The 15,672-nt window shown below is 26.7% G+C and overlaps 1 protein-coding gene across 2 annotated transcripts in view; it reads right to left on the reverse strand.

Moving 5' to 3' along the window:
• Positions 1 to 1,237: 1,237 nt before the first annotated feature.
• Positions 1,238 to 15,672, reverse strand: part of LOC142327754 (lisH domain-containing protein ARMC9-like) — a 33,879-nt gene continuing 19,444 nt past the window's right edge. For both annotated transcript variants that reach the window (XM_075371061.1, XM_075371062.1), the window contains exons 5-11: positions 15,233 to 15,378; positions 14,080 to 14,208; positions 11,335 to 11,660; positions 9,845 to 10,085; positions 7,268 to 7,495; positions 3,310 to 3,430; positions 1,238 to 2,062 (exon numbers count right to left, since the gene is read on the reverse strand). In XM_075371061.1, the coding sequence (XP_075227176.1) occupies positions 2,016 to 2,062; positions 3,310 to 3,430; positions 7,268 to 7,495; positions 9,845 to 10,085; positions 11,335 to 11,660; positions 14,080 to 14,208; positions 15,233 to 15,378 (1,238 nt within the window). In that variant the 3' untranslated portion in view covers positions 1,238 to 2,015. The remainder of the gene's footprint in view (positions 2,063 to 3,309; positions 3,431 to 7,267; positions 7,496 to 9,844; positions 10,086 to 11,334; positions 11,661 to 14,079; positions 14,209 to 15,232; positions 15,379 to 15,672) is intronic.

A 15,672-nucleotide genomic window follows, 5' to 3' on the forward strand; every position in this document is an offset into this window, starting at 1 on the left:
ATGGAATATTGTTAAAAAGTTCTGAATGAGGGCTTATTACTGCAGTTAAGAAAAAGTTCAAAATTCAAATTTTGGGGATTTTTAAAAATGGTATCGGTAATGTCAGTTAAGAACAACCTTTTGTTATCATAAATTATTGATATTCTCTACGTCCAAATGTGTGCTGTAAATTTCGATCTATGACAGAAGAGAAGGTGCAAAATGAGAACTGATTTCAGTTGCAACTTAAAGTAAATCTGTAATCTTTACTGCTGCAGCTATAAGGGGTAAGACAGCTACAACAGCGAGTGATTGATCATGACTAAGAACAGTACCGACACTGACAAGACCACTAGTATGAGAGGCAGTAATTTTGTGTTTTCTTCCATACACCAACTAAATCAACCTGATATCATGTTCATTTTAGTTTTATAAATAAATCATTTAGGGTATAAAAAAAAAGAAGTACATAAATATAGTATAAACATAAATATTAACAAATAGTTTTATAAACGCTACCACTCGTGCCGGCCTCCGTGGCGCGAGTGGTAGCGTCTCGGCCTTTCACCCGGAGGTCCTGGGTTCGAATCCCGGTCAGGCATGGCATTTTTTCATACGCTACATTTCCATATCCCATGCACAGGCTTCAAGCTTATTGTGGTGATGTCATCAAACAACCAAAAAAAACAAAAAGAAAACATAAAACTATATAAACTATGAAACATAAGTTAATCAGAATCAAAAAAAATAATCAGATGCATGGAATGATTTACTTTTACTTGTTTTGGATATTTTAGGCTTGTGTGTTGTAAAAAGTGAAAAAATTAATCGCTAGGTAATGGTCTTACTACTACTTTGTAGTTGGCATTTATAGGGATGTTTATGCATGAGTAGTGATTTATTTTGTTGATTCTATTAAATTTACAAAACAATCAAGTGAAGCAGTAATTTCTTGAAAATATTGACTTGTAGAAATTTTACTAATGCATGTTATTTTATATATATTTAGAGATATTCTACAGAATAGGTAGAATATCTAAGGGAGATTCAGGATCAAGTGAAATTACAACTGGTTTCTAATCTGTAATTTCAAGGAACTGCAATTACTATTGTCTTAAGATAATAAAGCAATTCTTATGGTTGTTTATTAATGAAAAAACCCAGTTCTTTGCTGTCATGGGATAAAATAAGGAAACATTATTAGAGGAAAGTTGGGTAATTCAGTTGCTGAAAATGTAAAAGTTAATTATGCAAGTACTTCTTAATAATAATTTTAATTAATATTTTAATAGTTCAGTAACAGTAGATAATGAATATATAAGATACAATTTATCATAACATTATAGTAATTTTGATTATTAATTTATTAAAAGAATCATGATAAATTTATATACATTATTACACAGAGTGAGGAAAGGAAAATAATTTGGAAACTGATTCTACAACTTGAATTAAGGAAAACATTTATACAAACTTATGTCTGAAAACCATTTGTTATTGAGTTAAAGCTAATGAAGCAGCTCCATCACTAGCAGCTGTAGTTCCTAAAAAGCTTCACCTAAAAATCAAATAAAACAGGTTCCAGAACCTGTTGTTTTATTCAATTTTTCAGATCAAAAAATCATAAGAAACCATCAACTTTACCCCTTGTATAATGCCCTAAAACGTCAGTATGATCACATTTCATTACAGAAATTTAAATACGGGGGAAATTTTTTGTTAGCTGTAACTTGATAAGAAAGCGTTTTTGGTCATAAGTTTGTAGAACCTTTTTTCTTATTTCAAGATCTAAAATTAATTCTAAAATTATTTCTTTTTCCTCCTGAATCATTCTGTATAATTATAAAAATTAAAGAAAAATAGAACTGTAATTCACAACAGAATGCAAGTGCTTTTCTGCTTTCTCATAAATTGTATACAGTGATGGTCTTCACTCTTCTCTTATTACAATCATGACTGAGTAACATGTGCAGAACAGTCAGAAGTTTATATTTATATTACTCAACTAATAAAAATAATTGAAGATTTAATTATATTTATAATGACATCATTGAAGCAGCTCCATCACTAGCAGCTGTAGTTCCTAAATCAAGAAAAAGTGTTTGTGTTTATTAATAAAAAGAAAGTACAATTCTAATTATAACTAAAAGATATAAAAATTACGTAATTCAAAGTGATAAAAAAAATCATGGACCTCTACTCTTCTATTGAGTATATTCTTTTAGAAGTAAAATTTTAAATGTAATGCATTCAAGAAATGCAATAAAAGAAGTCAATAATCATAAAAATTGTCACTACTAATTTTTCAATAAAATTGGTATATTTTGGTGAAATCTTATTGTATTATTTTATTTTATAAATAGTTGTATTTATGGCAAAATAATTTAATATATAAACAAAATAATTCAATGTAACTTGTTAAAAAAAACGAGGCTACCTGAAAAATTTCAGTTGATATTTTTTGAATTGTCACTACATCTATTGAAAGAACAAAAAATGATTTTGTTTAATATGAAGAAAGTAAGTAAAAATGTTTATGACTATTGATGAGATTATTAGTCTGGAAAGATGAAACTTTTAATGGCATGCTTCCAGTACAACATAATGAGGGTTATTCGAAAAGTTCTTGACCTGACAAAGAAAACACAAGATTTCTCAAAAGTTGTTCTTTTCATTTTTCAATTTAGTCATCTTGTAATCTGATAAATTTTTAACCAATTATATTTTGATTTTTTAATACTCAATTTTAATATGATTTGCTCAACTGTTCAAAATAGGTAGTTATTTCAGCTTTAATGTCATCTTTTGAAGAGAATCTTCATCCAGTGAACTATTTCTTCACATTTTGGAAGAGGAAGTAATTTATATGCCCATGTGCAAGCACTTCAAAGCATAGGCCATGATGTTGTGCAGGAACCAAAGTTGGTAAACTTGATTCCAGGGTTAGAAAATTTGGTACATAACAGTGAGAGTTTTTATGTGAGGTTTGTTTTATGGGCTTAGGCAGTGGGACAAGGATTAAGATAAAAAAAATCCTCATATTCAAAATGTATTAAGTCAAATTTTATTCATTTTGTAATAAACTGACAAGCTACTGACCAAGATTTACTCAAAATGTAAAAGTATATAATAAAGTCTTATCTTTGCCAATACATATTTAATAAATTAAAAGTGTTTTAATCGATAAGGTTCAGCTGTGGGGAAGTTTAGGAATAAGAAAGGTCTATCTCATTTTATAGCAAATAATACTAATAATTAAAAATTATGTTTAAAATTAAAAATAAATTATCTTATCAGACTATTAACATGCTATAAACAATAAAATTATACCATGTACACTTGTAGGGCAGGAGTATAATCTATTCAATAAGTCATCCCCAGAAAGGTCACCTGGCATAGCTCTTACTGGATCATTTAAATCTAGCTCTTGTTCCAACTCTTCTGGATCATCCTATAAAAGAAATTTTTTTTATTTTACATTTCATCTCATGTGATAAAAATATTGGATGAAATACAGAGTCCATGCTTGACTGATTTGTAGGTGGGTAAACAAAACTTAACATTGTTTGATGAATTAGTATAACATTAGTATTGGAGGATAGGCTATATTGTACTGATGTGTGATTTTACTCTTACAATCAAGATTTCAAAAACCAGATAAATCTTTTATTTAATCACAGGTTTATTTTTTACAATTTTATCACTTTAAATACCTCAATGATATTTAGTGAATAAATTTATTGGTAGAATTGTAATACTTAAAAAATGTTAGGATTATATTATTGGAAACCTGATCTAATGCAGTCTGGGAAAGGTGCGTGTTACTATGCATGTTAAAACTCATGGAAGAATGCTTTTTGAATTATTAAAGTAAAAACAGTGTTCATCACAATATTTTATAATGACAAGAATAAACAAAACACTTGGTTTGTTTCATATTTGATAGAGGAATATGTTGCTAGCTGAACTGACTTCAAAACTTTCTTAACCAGCTTTCCCAAGCTTTATATCAACAATTATGGATTGAATGTAACAAGGTCTCTAAATTCAATCTTATAAAGACTTCATGGTCTGTATTATCTATGATAATAATTTTTCAACTGATAAAAGGATTTTAACAAAACAACAGTACTTTAGAATTTTTAAAGGGTAAGGTAAATTTAAAATGATCATTGCATCTAACTGATATCTTGGAAAAGATATCCTACTCCATTATTAATTTCATTTTTTCAACAATAACATTTCTGCTACTCATTTTAATGACTAATGTTGTGGGTCATCTAAAATTAAAAAAAAAAAGTTAGCACTTAGTGTTTATCTTTGGTTTCAGGAAATCTTAGAAATTATCCAACTAATTTCAAATATGAATTGCGTCATTGAATAACTAAAATTTTTTTATTAAAAATTATCGTAAGACAGATCATAGAAAAAGTTTTCCAAATGTAAAATAAAATAATTATGATCTTAAGCTACAGATCATTTACAATCATATTAATAAAGAGACAGCTTCTTAAATGTGCAAAATGTTTGACTAAATCAGATTAAATGGTAGCTTATTTCATACCACAGACACAATGATTCATAAATGAATCTAGAATGAGTAAATAGTGAATAATGTTAAACAATTTGAGAAAAATGTACAAAATAATGAGAAATCAATGTTCATCTCTATTGATGATGAGCTTAAAACCAGGATTAATGAACAAAACATATTGAACACAACTAACAGTGATTAAACTGCATGAAAAATGATATGATGTTTTCTACAAATACATCAGTTCATTATATATCTTAATTCAACGTCCAATGAAATGTTAGTAATGTTAACTAACATTACAACATATTACAAATGATAACTTACAATACAAAAACCTGTATGTAGGCACATTTTACATCTGGATCAATCATTTTAGCTGGGTATCATGTTAAAACTTGGTGGATATGGTTTAATTCGTTGCTTAGGTTTTATTTATTAAACAAAAAAATTAATTATGGTTATTTCTTTATTAGAATTTGATTATTTGGTTGTTTATACTAAAGTATGTTTTGTTTGATTCAGACAAATTTTAATATTTCGGTGGCTGTTGATTCTAATGAATTATAAACTGCAGGAAAATGAAAGCTGTTTTATTTTATATCAATATTGGATGTGAGAATGGGTTCAAGTACAACATTTGAATATAAACAGGTCGCTACTTTTGAGAAATAAGATTCAAGGCTCTTTGAATTTTCAAGGAAAACAATTGTTGACATTTGATTCTTACTTGATATTCTTTTATTTTTAAGATAATACACTTAATGAGGTTCCAGGTGGTGTTACAGAACAGTTTGTAAGCAAAGGGAGTTACCCAGGAACAATTTGTGTCTGATTTGTAAACACTTTTCTGTGAATTATGTGAGTTAGTTTTTAAATAAAGATTAATCTTGACTGTTAATTGCAAATATTAACTCTGTTCAATCATGGCAAACGTAGTTATTTAATTTGAAATTAATTAGTTAAAAGTTTACTGACCTATTGTTTAATAGATTTTGAAGACAATATTTATAACATATTATTGTTACATCTGTAGATCTGCAAGAAATGTGAATTCTTCCCACATGCTATATACAAAAATATTGTAGTTTTAGGTATTTTTTGTTCCATTAACTGGGGAGAAGTATAATAAGTTGTCAATGCTTCTGTTGTTATAGCATAAACTCAGAAGGTCTAGGTTTACAGGTGGCACAACCAATCTTGATGCTTGGTGCCACGGCAGAAACAGCCACACTTGAATCATTCTACAATCTTTTAGCATAACATTTGCTTCATTACCTAACAGCGAATGGAGCCTTCATTAGATGTATTGTGGTATTAGTATTGGATTGCAGAACATAATTTTTTGAAATTTTAATCACTTCAGTGAATAGCTATTAACATTTTGAACATTATTACATTTTTATATTTAATTTTATGTATAAGAGAGGGGATGTGAAGAGAGTGAGTAATAGAAGAGAGATGGCTCATAGATTGAGGCAGGTGGAGAAATTCTATAGAAGGCACAACCCGAGGAAACTTGGATATAGGGAACTGAAAATGATGATATGTCAAATTTAATTGGTTCACTGAAAAATGTTTAATTAATGGTTAAAACCATTGAAAATGGTTATCCAATCGTTTTCTATGAAAAAATATGTTATTATGAATTTTTCAAAACGGTAACAAGACAAGAATTACAGTAGTGCTTATATGAATCTGGGAATTGTAACAGTAGGCTTACACACAAAAAAAAAAAAATGGTATAACATGCAAATCAAAATGAATTACCTACATTGAATGTCTGTAATATTCCATTTTATTTTCAAACAAATATTGAAAAGGTAAATAATGGTGATATTTAAAAGGTACAGATAATGATTAAATATAACAAATAATAAAATTAGAAATTACAGCAGAAACTAATTATTTTTAAATGTTAGAAAAAATAAAACTATTTTAAATATAGAGGGTGAACGCCATCCACTTAGCAAGAAATATTAGAATTTCTGAGCTTAATGTCATCAGAATCATCATCATAATCCTTAGTGTCCCTTTCACTATCTTCTTGTAAAGAAATAATAAATGATTCCATAATATCCATAGTATTGTCAATAATGTGTTCTTAATGCATATATTTATTCAGCTTCTGTTTCTTTATCACAATACACCTTCCAATATTTTTATTCCTATTGGCCACTTTATTTTCAGCCTTTGAACATCTTTATATCAAACGTTATGTTTGCTACATATTCTTTAACTTCTGACCAAACCATCTCGATAGGATTTAAATCCAGGTGGAGACAGCCAGAGAATGTCATGTCATACATTGTATTGTGTATATATAGTGTATATATTAAACAATATATATTTATAGAATAAGAAAATGTAACAAAAAAATTAGCACAATTGATATAAGTAATAATTGCACAGCAATGATGCAGAAATGTCAGAAATATCTTGTAAGAAATAATAATGAAAGTATTTATGAAAAGTAAACTGTATCTATTAAAATTAATATTTTTCATTATTTATTTTCACTTCAGTCAGATAAAAACTCTACAAAATATTGAAAATGAGAAACAGACAGTTATAAAATTGTTGTTTTACAAATCCCTATGTATAGGAAGTTTTTTCATAAATTTAAAAGAGCCTATTTGATGTGTGTATATATATGTAATAGAATAAATATAAAAACAAGAAAAACAATTTTTTTTTTCAGTTTATAAGAAGGTATTATTATTTATTTATTTTTTTTTTTTTTACTTAACTTACCATTTCATCCTCATTATGATCTTCTGATACAGCAGGTAAACTATCTACATTCAATTGTCTCTTATGTAACCTCAATAATGTTTCCAACTGTCGAACAAGTGGTACATCATTATTAAATCTGTGTATTAGCCTTAATATTGTTTTTTCTATATCATATTCTTTTGCTACTTGATTTATATCATCTCTAGTTAATAAACAATAGATAGTTCCAGTTACCACCGGTACAATCTGCAATAATACAAATAAAAAATAAGAAATTATTACACTAAATAAAGTAGCAACAAATCATAAAACTGTATAAAATATTACAAATTGTACAACTGCAGCTTCATCTTGGACAAAAATGTTGCAAATATGTTGGTTGGCAAAGAAGACACTTATCCCTTCTGCATCATTTAATATACCTAGGAAGATGAAGAGATCTTTTAGCAATTAATTTATGATACTGTAAAAAATTAATTTATGATTGAATGTTTATTTTTTTTGTAATCTATTCTTTAGTTTTCCTTAAAAATCCATGTGATATAAGTAATTTCTATTTTATCTAGATGAGTTTAACTGATTCACATATTTTTAAGTCAAACCTTTCGAGTAGTAGGTGTAGAAAAAAAAACGTAAATCATTTTAATTATTTATTTTATATTATATAAGTTTTTATTCTAATAAAAATTAAAGTATAAAAATCATTGTGTATTTTATTTATTTTATTAGGTAGTAACATTATCCTTTTTTCTAGTTTTGTTACCTGGGATAACATTACCTATTTTTTTCTATTTGATCATCATTTTCTACTTTTTTTTTTATTGTATGTTGAAACTAAAAATGTCTTAGAAATAATATTAAAGTTTGGAATTAAGCAATATTAATGTTTTATTAGTTCCATAAATAAATTTTTTAAGTATTTATTATTTTTAAAAAAACCAAAAAAAAAACTTTATTTATATTTCAAAATTATAAGTGTTATAATCAAATGGCTATAGTAACATGAAATTTTATGAAATCATATATCAAATTTCATTATCACAGTATCAAATATTCTCATAATAGTAATTTGTTCATTATAAACAAAAAAATATGATGGAAAAATTATATAGAGGGAATAATTTGTAAGTGATTTTTAAAAATTTTAATGAAATTTAACAAAAAAAAAAGAAAATGAAATGAACACTTTAATGTAATAGTATAACTTATTCATAAATACAGTCGACCTCTGTGACAGATGGTGAAGCATGCTTGCCTTTCATCTAGAAGTTTTTGGATTCATAGTTCATCCTTTGTGCTATTGGCAACTTTGCAGTTATCTACACTTCTGGTCACTTACTGCCATATAATATCTTTTTATCGTAATATTGTTCACCCACACTTATGCATGCACATTACATGAATGTTTGATTTGAAGAAAGTAGATTGAAATTTTTTTTAAATTTAATTTTACTCATCTTTTTTTAAAGAACCTAACTGTGCTACTGTAAAATTCTACAATTATTGTTCTATACTGCTGGTTAGTAAACACTTATCTGATATAAATTCTACAAATCTGTTTAATAAATAAGATATCTGTTTTGAATTTTATTTTTAATTGTTTAATTTAAAGATTTATTTTTGTATAATAAAATAAAACATTCAGGCACAAATATATGCTACTACATTTTATGATATCAGAAATAGTATTCTAGAATAAGAAATGTTATAAAACAGAGTTAAATATAATTAATTCTAAATTGAGTTAAATCTTTTCGTTATTTATTTTAAAGTGTATAAAACTGCATGCACATATACACACATGAGTAATTCATGATACTGTTAGTTCAGTTCTAAATATGATTACATTATTCAAGCAAATTTTAATTGAACAATTTTCAGGACATTTCAATTATTCTCTAAAAGAAACTTTCAAAACCACCAATCATAATTCAGAAAACCACTTTTTAGTATATATTTTTTGCTTAAAATGGTTTAATTTTAATTAAAATAAAATATTAATCACTTGTTATATCAAAACTTATTAAATAAACCTTTAAAACAAAAAAAATCCTCATCATCCAAAAATTAAATTCAAAGGTGTAATGAACTTTTATTTTTAGAATAACAATATGTCTAAGATTAACATGATTTTTTTTTTAGATTTCAATATAACATAGTAATGAAATAAGTGAAATGGAGTATATAAAAATTGTTTTACAGCCATAAACTTAACTGGCAAGGTGAATCACTCACTGAAATGGTATGCACAGTTTATGAATGGTGGAGAACTGTACAGAGACATTTCACTTTATGAAGATAATTGGAAGATAGTTAATAAATAAAAATAAATTTATATTTTTACTGTTTTTTTCCTATAAGCACTCTTATAGAAAATATTGATTGCCTCTTGGAAAAATATCATTTATAATGCGTTTTTTTGTGAGAATTATCTTTATTGATTTGTTAAAAAATAAAATTTCTACTCATTTACATAAGATTGGATATTTCTTTATAAAGGTTGTTTTCTTTTATCACAACCATAAAAAAACTGATACTAGTTACTATTGTTTGATCTTATTAAAATAACTGAATAAAAATAGAAACTGAGGTTACCTGTATATGTGGTGTATCTAACAAATATATTAATACAGATATTGATGCTGGTGGGAATAGCTGTCTAGCTTCATCATGAAGACATAAATTCATTAACAAGGCTGTACTGTATTCTAATGTATAAGCTCCTACAACAACAGCTACTCCTGGACGATCCACATCAGGCTGAGTAAATAATTTCATCTTTTCTATTAACCATTGAACCACACCTTCTTCAATCATCCATAATCTTTGATTTTTTCTATTAAATATGAAGAGAAAAGAATTAAGTAGTATAAACTTACCGCTGGAAATAATCTATAGTCAGTTTTTAATATATTTGAACTATTAAGGATTATTTACAAATTCAACAACTAATGAGAAACACAGAGTTAGTAAAAGTTAGTAATGCTTAAACATTAATGCATGTAAATAAAATTTAAAAAAAATACAAAATACAACAAAAGAACTGTGAGATTATCATCAAATTTAGTCCTGATTTAAAAATTTATCTTGAATCCATGAACTGTGAAGCACAATGTGTAGATACACTAAGTAGGAAAGTGAGAAAAAATAAAAAAGGAAGTGCAATAAGTTATTTAGAAATCATGATAAATTAGTACAATATCTAATGCAAATACAACAAAATCATTTACGAAAATGAAGAAATATTGGTTGATGCATATTAAACTTCGAACAGTCATCATCATTAAAGATAATTATAAATACAAAAGAGAACTGATTTTAAAAAAAAATAAGAAAAAAACAAGAGACAGAACCTGCCTTCAACTATTAAAAAACAATTAACTTTTACTTTAACTGTAAAGCAAAGGTAAAGCAGTTTACTGTCTTCATCTATTAAAAACTGAACATCAGTTGAAATAAAAAAGAAAAGAATATGGCTTTCCATAGAGAAAAAACATGGACCTTCATGGATGAAAAATAATTGATCCGTAGAAGGAATAAATATGAAGAAGAACAGAGAAGATTAAATTGACAGATTTGATGATAAACATAAAAATTAGAGAAAGGAAAATACAATAAAAAAATAAAATAAAGAAAGATTAAATATAACTGTCCAGAAAATATAGCCCTCCAGAAAGAAAATATCTACTGATATAGAAAAGAATGTACAATAATTAATAAAAAAGAGGACAAGTAAATGAAATTAGAACTGATGAAAAGTGAACTGTGATTTTGAAATCACATGAAAGTAAGGAAATACAGTAAACTACATATATTTATGTCCCTAATGTTTTCAGTATATCAGTAAAATATCAGGAATTACTATCCTGTATTACAAAGAATCTTCAAAGTAACAGTAGAATTGTCCATTGCATGGATAATTAAATGTTGCTAATATCCTAGTAAGAAGTTTATAACCCTATTAAAAAAAAAAAAAAATATAGTACTGATATATTTTAACAAAATGGAATACAGAGTAAAAAAGACAGATATGACAAAATACAGAAACAACCGTAGTAATGTATACAATTAATTTAAGTACTGACCTAAGGCTTAATTTCTGAAGGGTAGCAAGAAGCATATCAGCAGTTGATTGATCAATTCTAACATTATCTTGTCGTAAAGTTGTAACCAAAAGAGAGAGTAATCTGTTAGATGGTGCTAAATAATCTCTACCGCAACGCAATGATGCAATGGTATTGAGTAATCTAGCAGCAGCCTGTTGTAATGGATGAGGTGTACATGTTCCTGGTGTTATTAACATTTCTTCTAATACAGGACACTGACCACCATATTTTATCGATAATACATCATGTTGTGATATCCACAATACTGTTTGATCTCTTTCTTCACCAGTTGTACGAGTGAGTCTCTATCAAAGATATAGAACAGAGTTAACATACTTATAAGATGTTTTAAAATATGTAATGTATAAAATGTTTTATAAAGCGATATAGTCATTTTGAATACTATAGGTTAAAGTAAAGTCACACAGCAAGTAGAATCAGTTTATTTATATAACAGCTTAAGTATGGAGACCAAAATTACAACCATCAAACAGTTTCTATATTTATAAAACCATGTAGTTCTCAGATCATAATCATAAATATATTGTAAGATCTCAAGACCATAGATATCAGCTGTTTGAGTGACATCAGTAACAAATAGATGATCAGCCCTGACTGGAAATAGTTTTGGATGCTTCAAATACGTTACAGTACAAGTAATAACTATCTTGCAAACTTCTTACTACGTAATTGTAATAAATATAACATGTAACAGTATTCACAATCAATCTTTCAGCTGTTTTATGCTGTTTTTGTTTTGCACACCTTCAAAGAATGTATTACAATAATATTGTAAAGTATATATCAAAACTATGGAAGAATCAGTGGAATAAGAATTGAATATGAAAACAGGGCGAATATTTAAATAATCTGTTTTGAGTAACTTATCTCACACAGTACTATTATTTTAATGAAATTGTCCATCAAGGATATATTATAAATTTATACAGCTTAACATTCTTCTTTAGATCATAGTGAAAGGCTATGATAAGCATGGAATATTCATCTTGATGTGATCATCAATGTTGAGTACACACTAATGCTTTAGTAACATTGGATTACTCAATTACAGTTTGCCTTAGGATCAGTTATGTATCTGAAACATGTAAAGGTTTTGTACTTTAAAATCTTCAATTAAAATATTGAGCTTATCATAAAAGTATTAATGAATTAGGAAGGGATGTAAGCTTCCTTAAATGTAATCATGGGAACAGATTTGAATGGTTTTAGGTTCATGCTATTTCTGTCTTTTCAGAGATAATTTTTTATCTTATTTGGCTTATATGATAAGCATGCATAACATCATGGCCGTAGTTGAGAAGAAGGGTTTAGTAGAGTAGAAGATTAAAATAAATTTTGATTAGGATTGCCTTAAACACAATTAATTTGATTTTTCACTTTTATTTTAAAACACTGTTAGAAAAACCTCTTTATAGCATTTAGTATGAAAAATTGTTTGTTAGTTAATTAATGGGTTTTTTATTATTTATTTTCTTATCTATACTATTTCCTTAGTGTCTACTGATGATTGATTAATAACAGAAATGACCATCTGGTTTAAGATTTAAACATTTTTGAATGGTTTTTGAATATTTTTATTATTTTCCAGTTTTTTAAAATTAGAAGTAATAAAGAAAAAAGATCTGAACAAAACTAGCACAATAAGAAAATAGTACAACATAATTAATTGTATATGCAATGTTACAAACAATTAAAAAAAATAAATAAAAAACTGTCAAAAAATTATAATAAAATTAAAATATTATACTTTTAAATTTTTTTTAAGTTCCAACATTTGGAAGTCTGTTAAAATAATAAAAACTACCAGGAACTTATTAATTCTTAATTTGGGGCTGACTTCAAGTTAACACATATAAAGCAATATTAATATTCTTTTTAGTACAATTATTTAAAAGTTGGTCTATTTTTTTTTAAATATTTTACTTTACATTTTTTAGCCCTAATTATACTTAAAATATGATAGGCCTATAAAATATGAAAAAAATATTTCTCACCTTTGCTTAAAATGGTAGCAAATGTGGTGTATGGTTCTCTGGAATGCAAAAATTTATACTGCTTTTTATTATAAGTTTTCTGAATAATTTCCTAATATCAGAATGACATCAGGATATACATCAACATATGCTATAAAAATCCAATATTAAGCAATAATAATGAAAAAAAAAGAAAAATTCCTTCAAATTGGGTCAGTGTTATTTTCTGTTAAAAAAAATCTTCCACTTAACTTATCTGGGATAAATTTACAATGAAACAATTAGAATACCTTTCTTTATTAAATAAAAGAAGAATAAAAATTGGTCCAATGATTGAACTTAAGTTGAGAAGAAAAGAACATACAAAAACATAAAGAAAAGATGTTCAACAAAAGATAGGATTGTGAGTCTGAGTATGTTTTGAAGTTGATCAAAATTTTAACATGTCTATAGTTCCTTTGTTTTTAGGAAAATCCAGTAGGATGAAATTTATAACAAATATTACATATTAAACAGAAATTAATTGAATAAAGGAATGCAAAGTAAATTATTTCTAATGCTATGAAATTATATACTATATAGTGATGGAACAAAATTTAATTAAAATAACAGAAAAAAAAACTTATTTTAGTAGTACAATTAGATGAACTAAAAACCATGAATCTTACAACAGTTATAATGACTTAACTTCATTTCAACAATTTTATATTCAGATAAATTTACAACATACCCATCTAACTGCTTGTAGCAATAAAAGTTTTGCTTTAATGCTTCCAGTCGCTAAATGTTGTTTAATTTTTTGTACATCCAAATGATAGCATGGCATTTCTTCCTGTGGATATGGCACCCTGACATCTTTCTGTAAAATTAATAAATTCTATTTTAATAACAAAAATAATGATAAATAACAAGATCAAAATGTCAAATATTATATAAACAAAGAACTTCAAGGTACATCAGAGATTAGATAAAATTTTGTGAAGAATAGTAAACTAAAAAAATTAGAAGGTTGCGTAATATGTAGAAACATCAGAAGGACACTGACAAACAGAGCAATGAAGGTATTACAGCACAGCAATTGAGTCTATTGCATTTTTATAGAATAATGGCTGTGCCTACATTGACAATGGAAGTGAGACTTGGTATCACTTTCAAAAGAGGAATCATGTATTCAGTCAGCTGAAATGAGATTTTTATGATCAGGAAAAAATTGTTCCAAAATAGACTGAATTAGAAGAGAGAATATAAGAAAGGAACTGCAAATTGAACCGGTTAATGATTTCTAAGAAGGTAATGCAGGAATTGGACTGAACACCTTTTTCATATGCCAAGCCTTAGACTTACTTTATGTGCCTGGCATTACAAGTCAACAAGGAGAAGAAATCTAGGCCAACTGAGGAAAAGATGAATGTCACAACAGACTTTTTAGCCTAAACCTTGTGGGATGAAGAAGAAGAATATAAAGCAAAGTTTGTGTATTCAATTACACAAAGAAACTTATAAGCTTTTGCACTACAATTATAAAAGATAAATGGTAATAATAAACAATAGGGCTTGTTTCAAATGAAATAAAAAAACTTTAAAATCTGTGTTTTTTTTATGAACTTTGTTTTATAATTCAAGACACTTCAAAAATTCATAAAATGTCTTCTATTTTGCTCAACAGAAATCCATGATATTTTAGGATCTACAGTTTTAAAATCCCATCTTATACCACCCTTAGGGACAATGCTAGTTATAAAGCTGATGCAGGACAATCCTCATAGTTGAAAATGTAGTAGTTTATTAATTTAAACAAATATAACTAATTTGGTTAAGGTAAAAAAATACAAATTTATGTCACCATATAAATACATGATTTCAAACTAATTTAATTACTTTACCTTAACATTGTCTTCACCAGTATTTAATCTCGTTTTACTGAACAATTCTGGGAAAATTTTAACGCAATTATTTAATGTAGCTTTTATATCAACAGCTTGACCTCTAACTGAATTTTCAAGGGCAGCAGTCAATTCTGCTGCAACACCTAAAATAAACAAATATATTGAACAAAAATTAACTAATTTATATTATATATTAAACAATGATAAATCACTACAAAGAAATAACATAAATTACCATGAAATTTAATTAATTAAAAAAAGAAGTTAAAGAAATAAGTTTAAAAGAAATAAAATACATTATTGTGCCAGGAAATCATTTGATGGATAATAATACTGACAGCAATTTAATGCATTACTTCCACATCTAATTCTTTTCTTAATAATCCTAACACACACACAAATTGTTTTTGTAATCTCAAACTGAAATATATAAAACG

This window comes from Lycorma delicatula, chromosome 7 (assembly GCF_047948215.1).
Source record: "Lycorma delicatula isolate Av1 chromosome 7, ASM4794821v1, whole genome shotgun sequence".
Taxonomy (NCBI): domain Eukaryota; kingdom Metazoa; phylum Arthropoda; class Insecta; order Hemiptera; family Fulgoridae; genus Lycorma; species Lycorma delicatula.